The sequence below is a fragment of the Talaromyces atroroseus genome (assembly GCF_001907595.1).
Source record: "Talaromyces atroroseus strain IBT 11181 chromosome Unknown scaffold_15, whole genome shotgun sequence".
Classification (NCBI taxonomy): Eukaryota; Fungi; Ascomycota; class Eurotiomycetes; order Eurotiales; family Trichocomaceae; genus Talaromyces; species Talaromyces atroroseus.
The window spans coordinates 409,138-423,865 of record NW_017971447.1 but is presented as its reverse complement, the minus strand read 5'-3'; the positions used below and the strand labels follow the sequence as shown (position 1 = coordinate 423,865).

Below are 14,728 nucleotides of genomic sequence, written 5' to 3'. Positions count from 1 at the left end.
TTCTGAAGAAAGGAAAAAAGAAAGAGAAATACTTCTACACACTTCGCCTTTTACACGTTCTTTGGATATAATTTCCTGCATCACATGCCAAAAGCATGACTCGAGCAAGAAGAGCAAAGGGTCGGTCTAAATCCTCCAGGCCCACAAGCTGAAACCGGCACAAATACCCAGCTGGGTAAGCCCGGGGCGGAAGACTCGGCTAAGAAGCACCGGCTTCGTTGGCTGTATTTAGCCGTTGGCGCCTTCACACTAGCTGCCAAAGCTAAAGATGAGTTTGGCGAAATGCGCGAGATCGATAATATCGTGGGTACTCGCGGTGGGCTGACAGCCCGATCAGGCCGATAAATCTTTGGGTTCGGGATCCTCTCGCTCGGCTTCCAACGCCTTTTTTTCCACTCAGGTCTCAAGGTGTTGCTTACTAGTCCGGCTAGGTTCTTGGAGTGTGACCCAGCTGCCAATACTTTTGCAGAGGCTGAGCAGCACTTAAATGCCATGCTATAATTATCTCTCCCGGCGTCGTCATCCAGTGGGATGTGGTCGACATTCGACAATTCCTGTTGGCACTCTCATTGCCGCCCTCTTTAGGCGGCTGAAACCTTGGGCTGTGGCATGTGCTGCTCAATCAAAGAGAAGAATGCCTCGGATAATTCCAAGATAGGAAATTCCTTCGCTCAGTCAACTAGCCTCGTGGGCTCGTTTAAAGGATCTGGATAGACAGCACGCCCGCCTGGAGGACCCCGTTTTCCCATTGAAAACAGCTCTTTCAACTCTCTGCGATTTTCTCCTCCCTCTACCCTACTCTTCAGAAACCGTATCGAATCCCACATGGCATCCTACTCTTATGTCACCGATGAAGACACCCTGCCGACGACAATTCCGCTTTGGCGCCGGATCTTCGACCAAGGCTGTATCTCCAAGGAGGTTCTCATTCACCAATACAATGGCTCTGGCACCGAAGAGGATCCTTTCCAGGTCTCCTGGCTGGAGAATGACCCACGTGACCCGATGAATTTCTCTGCAGTGAGCAAATGGCTCGTCACGCTCCTAGTAAGCGTCAACACAATGGCGGTAGCCTTGGTGTCGTCTGCCTACTCCGGCGGTATCGTGGAAGTCATCCTTGGTTTTCAGATCAGTGAAGAAGTAGCCATTCTCGGAATCTCTCTCTTCGTCTTAGGATTCGCCGTGGGTCCGCTAATCTGGGCGCCGTTGAGTGAAATTTATGGACGTCGATATATCTTCATTGCTAGTGCAGCTGGCCTGACCGTGTTCGTAGCCGGTGCCGCCGGATCACAGAACATTTGGACTTTGATTATTCTTCGCTTCTTTGCAGGCTCACTCGGATCCGCCCCGTTTGCTGTAGCTGGTGGTGTTATCGCTGACTGCTTCCCTGCTGTTAGCCGCGGCCTGGCCAGCGGGCTGTACTGTGCTGCACCCTTCCTGGGACCGACACTAGGCCCTATTATTGGGGGCTTCTTGTCCGAGTCAGCTGGCTGGCGCTGGGTTGAGGGTTTGGTTGCAGCGATCGCTGGGGTTCTAGGAATTATAACCGTATTTACTTTGCCGGAGACATATGCCCCAGTTCTCCTGAGAAAACGGGCAGTACGCCTCTCCACCATCACCGGCCGCGTCTACCGCAGCAAACTCGATATTGAGCAGGGTGAGGCGTCCCTCACGGGAACCCTGAAAGTGGCCCTGTCTCGGCCGTGGTTGCTTCTCTTTCACGAGCCTATTGTCCTCCTCTTGTCAATTTACCTCTCTATCGTGTACGGCATGTAAGTTCTATTGACTGCTTCTAGACCTGTCAATCCAGTATCGATACTAATAACTCCTATTAGTTTATACATGTTTTTTGCGGCCATGCCCATTGTCTTTCAAGAGGGGCGTGGCTGGAGCGAAGGAATGGGCGGCCTCTCGTTCCTAGGGATTCTGATCGGTATCCTAATCACGGTGGCGGCAACAGTTCCCATGTATTTCCGATACAAGAAGAATATGCCCAAAGGTGGGCGAACCCCTCCTGAGGCACGCCTTCCCCCGTCCTTTGCCGGTGCTATCGCCCTGCCGATTGGACTTTTCTGGTTCGCAGTAAGTGTCCTTTGCTACTCTCCATTCTTCCAATGTATATATACTAATTTCAATCATTACTGCAGTGGACAAACTCCCCTTCGATACATTGGATATCTCCTATTGCGGCCGGAGTTCCGTTTGGCTTCGGTATGGTGGCGGTGTTCCTTTCTGTCCTGAACTACTTGGTCGATGCATATACCCTCTACGCGGCGTCGGTTCTGGCAGCCAATTCTGCCATGCGCTCGGTCTTCGGTGCTGCGTTTCCCTTGTTCACCACGTACATGTATAATAATCTGGGCATTCACTGGGCCTCATCTGTTCCAGCCTTTCTGGCCCTCGCGTGCGTCCCCATGCCATTTCTGTTCTATCGATATGGCGCGGCGATTCGTGCGCGGTGCCCTTATGCCGCGCAATCGGATGCATTCATGGAGAAATTGCTGGCACAATCTACAGCGTTAAAGCCGGATGCCTAGGACAAGGTTAACCAAAGATTCATTCATCTATACATCTCTAGAACCTAAGCACATATCGCCGAACAGCAACGCCTGCATACCTTAGGCCGCAGGAACGATTTATGACCTTTATAGAATGATATCATTAGACACTCGATTATATAGACCCAAAAAAATCTTAAAAAGAACAGGGGTCTGAGTAGATGCTATCATTGTAAAAAATAGCTGATTGTAATACCAATGAATTTTACTAAAACTGTGGTAAATATGAAAATGCCTAGGTATACCTTCATTAATTTATTAGGTATAAGTAGACAATATACTACAGCTATTATCTTCACCAACTTCCAACCTTGGAAGTTGGTGACGTTTACCTTGTAAATAAACATCAATAGTTATTACTCTAGCTACACTAGCTACTTTTCAAATATAGTGAAACCTGCGTCTATTTCTAGCGGTAGATACGTCACATCTAATTCACTCTTTCTAAAAGTTCCAAGATTTAACCTTGGAACTCTCTCAGGGGTCCAAACGGGGAAAGTATAGTAACCCATGTTCCTTGTCTAGCTTACCTTCATAGACTGACATGTATGGTAGTACACGTTGTATTGCCTTCAATACATATATGATCGTTAACTGCTTTCAACATACAATGGACATGTCATGAGTCCTCTTCCCTGCGAGGCTGCGAGTTACCGAAATAGGTAAGCATGCTAACACTGTCCAGGGCATGAAAAGCAGGACACCATTTGCTTTCTAGAATGAATATTTCTGATGCACTAGGCTAGAAGAACATTCAGCAAACATTCCCCAAGTTTTGAAGATCAGAAAACTGTTGAAAAATGGCCCGCTTGCTACGAGTCAAATTACACTACTAATGCACGTCCGCGGGTGCTTGCTTGCAATTGTTTATATAGAGGTGCGATGCTAAAAATTGCTTTATATTCTATATTATTAGGACATTGCTCTAGCAGTTCTTGAGCTAAGGTGCTGGGAGTCCGATTCCCATACTCGAACCTTAATGTGTTGGCCACGAATTAGCTGAATATCTGAGTACGAACCTAACTACGGCGGGATCACATTGACAGTAGCACGGATAATTATAAATACTCAGCTCTTTACTACTTAAGGGCATTCGTATGTCCCTGAATTTCCCCGCTCAAAACGAGGCCGATGTGATTCATCGACAATGCTGTGTTCCAGAAGACTCCGTGAGAGAAATCACACGAAAAAATACACACATCAGATCATGCTACGTATAAGATAGGCAAATATAGTGGGAAAAAGGGGAATAGTGGGGATTGACACTTGGTCGAGAAACAAGCTCGAGCGTCAGTAGAATAGCTACTAAAGGAAGGCTGGTTTACTCTCGGTTGACATGAGGCGTTATGGGGAGAAAAAAAGAAAAAAAGAAAGAAAGAAAAAGGAGAAATAAATAAATATCTACTACGTTGCAGAGCTTATTCTGCTACATTTAGGACCAATACGTCAACTCCTGACATGCATCACATTTCGGGACAACCCTAATCCCGGGGCCAGTGTAGTGCATGTTACACGTATAAGAATTCGCCGTTAAAACATGGTTGGATTCCCTTTTTTTTCTTTTTTTTTATATTTGCTTCTTCCTCTCTCTGCCAACATTGGATTGCATAGTTAGTACTACACAAATTCGGGTAAGTACAGCATGCCTCATGTTCGAGCCGGGGACAACCATGTCTATATAACTCTACCTACATGAAAAGACAACGCACGCAGCTCAGCTTTCACGGCTGGTCCACCACTTGGTGATTGATCACCAAGCCGTATCTCACTATTTCAGGAGGGATCAGGGAGTTAAGAGACGAACATGCGAGAGCCAGACCGTGCCCACAGACCTCATCAAGCATTCGTCCCATAGCTTCATATGTCTTGTGTTTTATTACCCCGAGGCGATGTAACTCCCCATTTCTCCGTCGGACTGCGTTGTTGCTAGAAGCATGTCCCGATCTTCATCCACCGCACATTATGCCCGCATCTGATGACTCGGGTGTGAAGAAATGGATACCAGTTATTCGTATTGTCAAAAATAAGTGCGTGCGATATTAACGTCTCAGGTAGCATCCGGGTCTGAGTAGAGACCAGTACGTGCTATGACTTTTAACTGATCAACAGACACGTTGTCGGCTTTTGACTTGGTATGCATGCTTATGGAAGGATAGACCTAAAAACAGCTATTGGAATTAGCATTCATCTTCGAAATAGAGATTTTAGGAATGCAGGATGACACCCCTATGATTCCTGACTTCGACCGTACACCTATGAAACCGACGCTGAAGTTCCATGGACCGGCGGATGTTTGTATTGCTCGCTATATTCATCATGAGCTTCGAGGTAGCTAGCTTTTCGAGTGTGCGTTTTTTAGATGTTCAAAGGCTGGTAATAGCTTCAATTGAAGACGAGGAAACGTGAATATTCAAAGAGCTCTCTCAAATTGCATTGACGCAGTCAGTAACTGGGCAAGGTAACACTCTGTTAGCTTTGACTATCGTAATATTGATCCAAAGAAATCTCACATAACCAACTCACCAGTTCTCTACACTTATTTGAGGGCCGATGACCATAGTAGTCTTGAGGATTATTGCTTCAGACAGAGAAATCTGTCACCAAAGCCGAGCCTGAGCCAGGACTGATATCCCTAATACCCGAACTTTCACAAGATCGATATGACTATGATTTGCGAACAGTTTACTGTACGATGAAGAGCAAAGATTTCCAATAATTGATTTCAAGATCCTGGAAGATCTGATACTAGTTCTCTCTTGGCAAGCCTCGACTGGAGTCTGTTATTTCGTTGTTCAATTATCCTAATACTACTTAGAATTAGCAATAGCAGCCTTATATGGAAATGTAAGGGGTAGGGGGTTCATAGTAAATGGCTGCTTCTTAATTGCATTGCTAGGCGACTCTCGAAAGTAAATCTCGCAGAGGGTATCCGGTATCCGCGTACTACTTATCTAACTAATCATGTATGAGGCTCAATAAGGAAACGACCATTGCTTGTGTGGTATGGAAGCATGTAATAGCAGATAGTGAAATCCACCAAAGCGCGCAGGTACCAGGCGTCGAGATAGTAGACGGAAATGCCAATGTGAATGATCCGAATAAGTCGAAAGTCAATCATCACCACGTAACTCGAGCATTTCAGCTATTGCATGCAGATGTCTCGAACCAATGTAGATCTTAACAAGAAGAAAGTTAGATTTGGGGTGGGGGCTTTTCAGAAAGCCTATTCGATCTATAGGGTTACTACGTGCTAATCCTACTAAACGCCTACTAAATTGATACAGTGGTATGAAAAAATGACTTTGGTGAATATCGAGATGAGGCTTTGACCCGCCTCCACATTTTTGATTTTCTTCAATCGAGGCAAAAAGTTGGGTCATATGCAAGAAATAATGATAGTTCGAGATTTTCGATCTTCAAGATATGTTTCATGTTGTTGATGGTAGTATGTAATAGTTGTTCGGTCTATCGAGCTTGGACATTCAGGTACACAGAAACCTGTCCATAGCCTTCAATATACTTTCCTCGAGCAAGAGAAACTTGGAATGGAATCCGATAGAGTTCCAATAGTTTCGTTGTCAATTGATTGTTGACAGCTGAATGTGAGAGGGGAAAGAATGTACTATTGCTTGACTGACGCCCTCTGCGTAGCGTTGTACAGCCTTAGCAGAGTGAGATCTCTCTCCCCCCTGAATAGAATTCAAGAGTAAGTTTGTGTGGTTTTGCACTTAGGTATGACACAGACCACTCACTCTTGGAAGAGCAAAATAAGGAACTGCTAATCTGATGATAAGCTATTTTCGGTGCCGACAATATTCTGTTCAAAAGTGCTGGTGAAATCGTTAAGCTTTTCTAGGCTTTTTTCTTGTATTAGCGTATCACGTCTTCGCGACTTGAGTAGCCAGGGGGATTTGACACGTCCCAGGTACACGTTGACAAGAGCCCTCACAGTGACCTCAGGGCCACGAGAGGAACTAGAGAGGAGGCCAGGATCTTCGTAATACCAAGAAACCCTAGAGACTGGCACAATCTTGGTATTGACTAAAGTCGTGAAATGATATCACTAGAGCCCTACATGGCTGATTGAGTAGAAAGCCCCCCCGCTCCGGATCGAGATAGGAGACCTGAAATCATCTTCCGGTTCCTCACGCCTATGTGAAAGGCTCGATGGAAATATTTTCTTGGCGGAATGCAGGGACCGTCATAGCATCAAAACGTAGCCTTTTCTGGGGAGGCGATAAATCATCCCTTGCCGCGGATTATTTGCTCTGATCTTCGAGGACTAGGAACCCATGAACCCAGCAAGACAATGAGTATTCATTCCATCGGATTACGATCTGGACGCCGGGTAGGATCTTATTTGTGAATTATTGCACGCCATATCAACTGTTCGGTCGTGTATGTAGAGCTAAGACCTGGAGGTTCTGTTGGCATTGATAATAGTGGCGGGATACTCTCATTGTAACTGGAAGATCAATGTTTGTAAACTTTGAGCTCCAGCCTAATCTAGAGGCGAGCTGAATATTATCTTGCTGACGCGGGAATGAGCAATAGATGGAAAATATTCCCATACGAAAGTTCATTGGTACCAAGTTTCTAGACAAATTCCTCTCCATGTCTTGCAATTTTTATTACTAGTCCCAAATGGATGGATAGTAAGCATAACTAGATGTTGTGCCTCTAGACAGATTCAAGAGGGACTAATCACTAGTACACTTGGCGATAGTGCGAGTGCTAGTAACTAGTAACGAGGCAATTCCAGGTGGAATGCCGATTATCAGGGGTTCGAGCATTTCATGATCCATCGTCCCTGAATCATGCGAACCAGAGCTTAAGTTCGATTCGGTGAGAAGGCAATGCAGCAAGCCGGTTTGTTCAAATGAAGTCCGTCTAAGAGCCCTGGCCTTCTAAGAAAGCTATAGCGAACATTCGAGGCTGAATCGAAGCAGCCGATAGTATACGAGGCAATAGCTGGGCGGTTGATGAGGCTAGGTTATTCAGGCAGCTGGTAATATTCAGTGTGGAGTGGGAGGAGTGATTAACTCCAAAACATAAAGTACTGTATGTAGGCCAGTTATTATCCAAGACCAAATTTACCTTTTTGCTTCGACTGGGGAGTCATTTGGTCCTGCCTAAATTAAGTACTGGTACCCACTGCAATGGTACCAATCTATTATTACAACGTAGACCCCGTAGTTAGGTGAATTGCATTTAGCACCCCTGTAAGTGGACCCTGTGTAGCCAGTGGCGACTACCTGACTGGGAAAGGGACAGTGCAGAATGACTAAGGTAAATACTGATATTGAGGTGAACTGGAATGTGGAGTGAGTTTCCAGGCCTCGATAATCGCTGCCACTTCACAATGTATGGCATTCATACTAGGATGTGAGCTCGAACGCCAGAAACCGAAAACCAGGTTAGACCACGAGCCAGGATAGCATGAGGACGAGCATACGTATCAGAAGACAACAGGCTCGATGCTGCAGCCAAATATCTTCGCCATGTACCTAAATACTTTCAGACAGTAGAGAAACAAGTATCATGACGCATGATATTTTGGAAAATGAGACCTGTTATCATATGCCAAGGTTATGTCGACGCAGGATCATACTGCTCCACTCGAATGGTCCGGAAGTCAGTCTCTTATTCCGCGGGGTCCCAATTCCCCATTTTAGCATCGTCCGCAGGCTTGCACTGCTAACCTGTTCGGTCCTAGTGTTGAATGGAAGGGCTTGCAGATTGCCAGATACAGAAGTGCTTGGCACATTTCGATGGATAAATGCCGCGATCGAATGATGGGCGAGCGTTGAGGAATCCATGGCTTTGCATTGCTGCATGTATGGCGTTGTGGGTGCTACCCAAATATTAGACGTGCAGTTGTGCGACCTGACAGATCATAAAAGCTGAGACAGAACCGTTGGCATGGATTAGTTGCCGTTCATCGTCCCACCGAGCCAGTCAGCCAGCTAAAAATTAGCAGCCTCCGTAGTAATTCTGGAGCACGGCCGTGGATACCGATGGTATGGCTATTACCAACTTACTATGGCCTAGTAAATACATGAAATACGTACAGTGCGCCATATCAGAGGAATGAGGCTCACGTCAAAGATTTTATGCTAGCTCCGCCGCTGAGCACATACCCCAGAGGGTAACCTAGCTGTAGTATCATGCCAAAGTCGTGGAGACGAAAGGCGGTCGGTCGATGAATGATACTACTCATGGTCAGGCCTTTCGGCGTAAGCGAGCTGCGGCCATACGTACATGTTACATACGTGCTGTCTGTTGACACCAACGGTTGAGTCTAGCGTCCTAGACCGGTACGGCTATGCAGACGACATCTGAATCCTCTCGAGGCGCGCCACATTCCGCACCATGCATAGACGAATAGGCGACGGCTCTAGTATGCGCGACATCGAGACGTGCATGGAGCGGGACACTACACGACGGTGTAGAAATGATACAGAAGGAAGCACAAGAGGCCTTGTCTTTGCATCGCGCATACACATCGGTGAGCGGGCGGTGTTGAGTTGAGTTGCGTTGGGTGTTGTATGAGGAGAGAGAAGAAGAGAGGAAGAAGAAGTCGCGGACAACGTAACGTAATGCTCGTATTGGTTGTATTATGGACAGCGGGTAATTTACGTATTGTAATTTACGCCCGCCGCCAGCCTGGGTCCTTCCGAGTTCCGGCAAGCCTCCTCCTCTTCACCATCCATTCATCCATTCATCCGTTGATTGATTCATCTGCGCAAGAACGAGATCGATGCCATTGTGTATGCAACTAGCTGCCTACCGCCAGTCCACATAGTCTGTGTCCGTCATGCCATCAGGCTCGCTCTACGGAAGCCAACTCCGGCCATCCACCCGGATTCTGCAATGGAATGGCAACACTGCTTCCAATATGCTTGCTGCTCCTCCTACAGCGCACGGCCGATGACCGTGCGTAGATCAGATCACTGCAAATACTCACTGTACTTACTACTAATAGTATCATAGCGTACAAGGTTCGTTTACGGTCCACATTGTCATCTACTGCGCGTTTAGACCTGAATTGGAGATCCGCACGGGCCATTGAGCAAGATCACTCTCAGGTCTGTCCATTCCTGTCGCTGCAGCCCACTTGCCCAGAGGTATAGAGACGAAAAAGCCAGATCCGTATCTGATTCATACGATAGGTACATCGAAACTTGATTTGCATACCTAAGCTATGCGAATAGTTTGAACTTTACAAAGGTATCATTGCTTGTGTCTAATGTGCGCCGATTATCAACTGTCCACGCACACACAAGGAAAAGAAAGAAAAAAAAAAAAAAAAAGAAACACGGTATTTTGGCGTATACTCTCATACAAGAAATTACCTGAAACAGCCTCTGCCAATGTCATTGGTACACTCTTTCCATATTCGACCAAGATAATTTCCTCGACAGTGGCGAGGGAACCGCAAATTACTAGGGACCCATACATCATATTCTGCTGCTCCTGATTAGGGAATACGTATAGTGTTACTGTGGCGGGCCCTCAGAAGTTAAGCTCGGTTCCCACAATCTCAAGCCCATCGATAGCAATGGGTCGATCAGCTTGACCCCTACTCATTTGGTCCAAACGCAGGTCCCAGGTGTCGATCCGGGAGAGCACAATTGGGGTACAAGCTAGACTGTCAGATGCCAATTGAAGTAGCACAGACGACAAAGCTAGACAAGGTTTAAATGAGCAATTGTCCGAGATTTTCTTTGAGTGACTCGACTAGTTAGATGAAACCGTCCCTGAAGGTTCCAACATACTGGGAGATCAGTGAGCTGCAGCCCAAAGTCTAGCTTGACCTGGAGCATTCCATTGCCTCCCCATTCTTGAGGAGACAATCGCCTCTTCCCAGTAGATCTTGATCTGACTGGGAGTTACGTCCTAATTAGGACACCTGCAGCGTACCCTATGGAGTCACTAACGGTCTAGTGAATTACCGGCATTGACCTCGATCCACTTCTCAGGCAACTTCTTGAACTTGTCTAAAAGGGTATTGGTAGCTGCTAATAAATCCTAAATACAGGTAGTGCTTGACTGTGAACCGCACGCGGCTGCAAGGCAAGCCAGCTGCAAAAAATCGAGAGCTTCCCAAAAAGCTATAAACCAAATCCACCCTCCTTTGCTCAGTACTCTTTTTGAGGTTCAGAGGTCTATATACAAGCATCCCCTTGCTGAGACTCCTGGTTAATACAGCAACGAACTTCTCATCCCGATTTGGTGTGCGCGTTGAAGGGAGGTTCCTTCATACAAAATTACACTTACACACGAGGTTTTTGGCCCATTGCTTCTCGCCTTTAATCACCTCGATTCCCTCGTGAGAGCCAGCCAGCCCTTTCTGAGGGGGCTAATAGGTTTTCACTGCTAATCGAGGCACAACTGAGGGCGGTCTTGTCGGCAGTGGTGGTTACCAAGGAACCCATAATCCACATTCCAGGCCTTGCATTTGCATCGCAGGCACGCGTCGCGTTGACTCTAGTTGTCTACCTTTTTCAATCCCACGAAGCCATGGCGTTTCAGGGTAAGTGCGATTATCCTCTTCCAGACTGGTGTCACCCATTGTCAGGAATTCTGATATTTGATCTCGCTGCCACCCTCGTTCCTGATCAACTCTTTTCCCACTACACTCGACATTCTTTACTCCTCCCTGGTCATTACTTTTTTCCCACCCACGTTCACTCTTTTAGCACGACTAGTAAAAAAAGAAAAGAAACATCTCATAACAATTGTCTCTCTTTCATATCTGCCCTTCCATCCGCCCTTCGTTTACCTTTCAACCTTTCAACACACGAGGGACAGATCACTCTAATACTCTTCTCTCTCTTGAATAGCAACAGAGGAGGTCCATATCGACCCCACCCTTCAGAATTTCGACTACCCAACCCCGGACAGTGAAGACATGCGGTCAGAGTACAATATGGCTGATTGTCTGACCATCGATGTTGACTGTCCACCGTTGGGCACCAGTACATGCTCAAGCTTTTCCCCCATGGACTCGCCGACCCCAACGCCTACGTCACTCTATAGTCAAGGGTCTCTAGCTTCTCCAGGTTGGCATGAAGGTCACGGTTACCATCATGGACTAGAAGCTCCGAGGAACTCGACTCCCTTGCGAAGCAGCTTCCGCATGGCTGATATAACAGCCGGCGAGGGTATAATCCCACACTACGATAACGTCGACGGACATGAGCGTGTTCCGCTTTTTGACTATATTCCCGGCTATACCGACAATGTCGACCAATTCTGGATTCCCCAAGACATGTCAAAAAGCTTTGAGCAAACAAACAACTTCTCTTGCCAGCAGCCTACAATGGCGCCCCAATACCCCCAAATGGCGCGCAACTATTACCGTAATAACCAACCTAGCTATCTACCAGAGTCAGCATCCAACCCGTGTCTGTCTCGGCCAATATTCCAGCAAAATGAGCGACTACCGAGCTCCATGTCGATGAGCAACATGGCCCATTGGATGCCATCGGCTGATATGATGCAACCACAGACAATAACGCCAGCTCAGGCTTTTCCTCAAGTACCAATGACACCGCCATCCTCATACTCGGGCTTCCCCGGTTCAGCTCACACACTGCGGACACACACACCAGTCACACCTGTGCGATCATGCTCCATGGGTTCCGGAACTGAGACCCCCATGACGCGGCTTTCGGGCGGTCCCAGCGATCAGACCGACGAGGAATGGATTTCCCCGGGCATGCGAGAGAGTTTACGGCACAGACAACTACAACGGCAACCATCGAAGAAAACAATCAAGAAGTCGCTGTCGAAGCAAAGTTTAAAACTAGAAAACCTTCCTTCCATTATCAAGCAAGTACAGTTCCGATGCAAAGAGCCTGGCTGCAAAGGTCGGTTCAAGAGACAAGAACATCTCAAACGACATATGAAGAGCCACTCCAAAGAGAAACCCCATGTCTGCTGGGTCCCGGGCTGCAACCGAGCCTTTTCTCGCAGCGATAACCTCAATGCTCATTACACCAAGACTCACAGCAAGCGTGGCGGACGCAATCGCTACGTTGCTACCCTGGACGAGGCCAGCCCAGACTATGACCCCGAATTCCGTGGCCAATTGACCCCAGATGGACGTCCAATCTACGGGTCAAAACTAGATGACCCAATTCCGATGGATAACGACCTGGACGCGGAGTCTTGGGATGAGTAAGTCAGGAGTCGAGTAGGTAGTGCAGGTTCTATACCCTTGAGAAGGATCGGATTTTTTGTTTTCCTTTTTTCTATTTTTTGCTCTATACACCATATGGGCCGTCAAGATACGAGTCTTATCAATGCTTCACAGCACCCTCTTGTACAATTATCGTGTGAAAAATCAAATGGCCCAAAGCTCTTATACGAGTTGGGGCACTTGACTCTTTTCGTTTGGCTTTACTGCCGTTGCGTCTTATTTCTGTTGATGCTGTTTTTCTTATCCTCGCATCCTGGAATTGGAGATATAGGTTGGGCTGGCATTTTGATGTTTTTTTTTTGTCCCGCTTATCACTATGTTAATGTCTTCTTTTCGTGTTTTGCCTCTTGCCACTTTGTACTACCACCGGCGACATCACGCTGTCATTGTTCCTATTACTTACTACTATTCGCACTTGTACGTGCGTCCTAATCTATAAAAACGGACTTGAACATGAAGACTTAATCCTACTCTCTTAAAGACACAGTAACGATGCCTAGGTAACCAGATCCAATAGTTAGTAGTACTTCTGGTTACCTGTGAGATGATAGTCGTACACAGCGAGGGCTAAATATCTTACTGCAGCTATTTGCAGCAATAATTAGCACCATTTTATGCACTTGAAATTAAATGCAAGTTTGATGTGAATAGTAAATAGTGCCATTGTGTCTCCCTTGCCTCGGAATAATGGAGGTGGCTGGGGTTGCACAGTATCCAATCAGGCGAATAGCCCTGGCTGGGACAATTCTCTTCTACTATTCTGATGAGAAAAACATGTCTTTTTTAAATACAGAAGAAGTAGAAAATATCTTTACGGAAGACAAATGCAAGATGGGGAACCTCTTATCGTGTTCGTTGGACGGAGCCCTAAGAATGAACCCTAACCCTAAGATAAGCCGCGATAGGCAACCAAGTTTTTGCTTTAGCTCTCGGAGTTCGACCACGTTGCAGTTCAACTCCGGCATTCACAAACACCAAGAATCGGCGTCGACTGTCTCCACCCGGAAACGCGGGAGCCTAAGTTAATCAATGGCAACAATCAGAGAGCTGCTGTGAGTGGGTGTGCGCTAGTCGGGCTCGAGGTGGCGTGCTCTGATTGATTGATATTTCGATCATGAAATATTAGACTTACGGAGTTGAAGCTTACATTCCTATCCCTTATCTCATTTCTGATATCCCTGTTTTATTCCTTCCAGGCTCCAACATTTATATTTTATATGCTATATGCTTTATGTTTCTTCTTTGTACTTTCTTCCTTCTGCTCATGTGGCTCGCGTTGTCAATTGCAATTGTTGAAGATTGTCGGAGCTGGTTCAATCAGGCGCACCGCAATACTTGAGAATACACGCAGACAAAATGGACCGCGACGAGACAACGCCCCTTCTCAACAGCGAGAATCAACACACGCCCGAGCCGGGAAGCACTACGAGATTACCATGGAAGCTTCTTCCTCAATGGTCCCAGTCCCAATGGCGCGTGATCCTTGTATCAGTTTTGCTCATGCTTGCCCTCAATTTCGGCAACAACTTGGGAGCCCCTGCGCAACTCCAGGTCATGGAAGACATCATTTGCAAAAACCACTTGCGATCAATTAATCCAAACGCAACCGTCACAGCCATGGCGGTATACGACGACATCTGCAAATCGCCCGCCGTGCAGAGCGAACTTGCGCTCGTAAACGGGTGGAAATACACCTTTGATGTTCTGCCATGTAAGTTAGAGACATGCCAGGAGAAAAGGAAGTTTGCGCCGTCATGAATGATAACACTTAAGTGTAGCCATCGCTTTGGCCCTACCGTACGGTGTGTTGGCAGACAAAATCGGGCGAAAACCAGTATTGATAATGGCACTTTTCTCGTTGGTGGCTTGCGAACTTTGGACGAGAATAGTCTGTGAGTAAATTCATCGTATTCTCATTGGCATTATCTATGACATGAGCATGAACATGAACATAGGGGGGGGG

The 14,728-nt window shown here is 46.7% G+C and overlaps 3 protein-coding genes across 3 annotated transcripts in view; all 3 read left to right on the top strand.

The window, feature by feature from the left end:
* Positions 1 to 825: 825 nt before the first annotated feature.
* On the top strand, positions 826 to 2,537 carry UA08_08724 (hypothetical protein; the record flags this gene model as incomplete). Its single annotated transcript, XM_020263619.1, has 3 exons — positions 826 to 1,772; positions 1,836 to 2,082; positions 2,148 to 2,537. 3 exons carry the CDS (start codon positions 826 to 828, stop codon positions 2,535 to 2,537), a joined length of 1,584 nt encoding a protein of 527 aa, XP_020116252.1.
* An 8,544-nt stretch (positions 2,538 to 11,081) lies between these two features.
* UA08_08723 (Regulatory protein brlA) lies at positions 11,082 to 12,747 on the top strand (the record flags this gene model as incomplete). The annotated part of the gene is made up of 2 exons (XM_020263618.1): positions 11,082 to 11,094; positions 11,405 to 12,747. The coding sequence occupies 2 exons, from the start codon at positions 11,082 to 11,084 to the stop codon at positions 12,745 to 12,747; spliced, it is 1,356 nt and encodes a 451-aa protein (XP_020116251.1).
* Positions 12,748 to 14,121: 1,374 nt separating this feature from the next.
* Positions 14,122 to 14,728, top strand: part of UA08_08722 (hypothetical protein) — a gene marked incomplete at both ends in the record, with an annotated part of 1,922 nt that continues 1,315 nt past the window's right edge. The window contains 2 exons of the mRNA XM_020263617.1: positions 14,122 to 14,476; positions 14,544 to 14,657. Coding sequence (XP_020116250.1) covers positions 14,122 to 14,476; positions 14,544 to 14,657 — 469 coding nt within the window. The remainder of the gene's footprint in view (positions 14,477 to 14,543; positions 14,658 to 14,728) is intronic.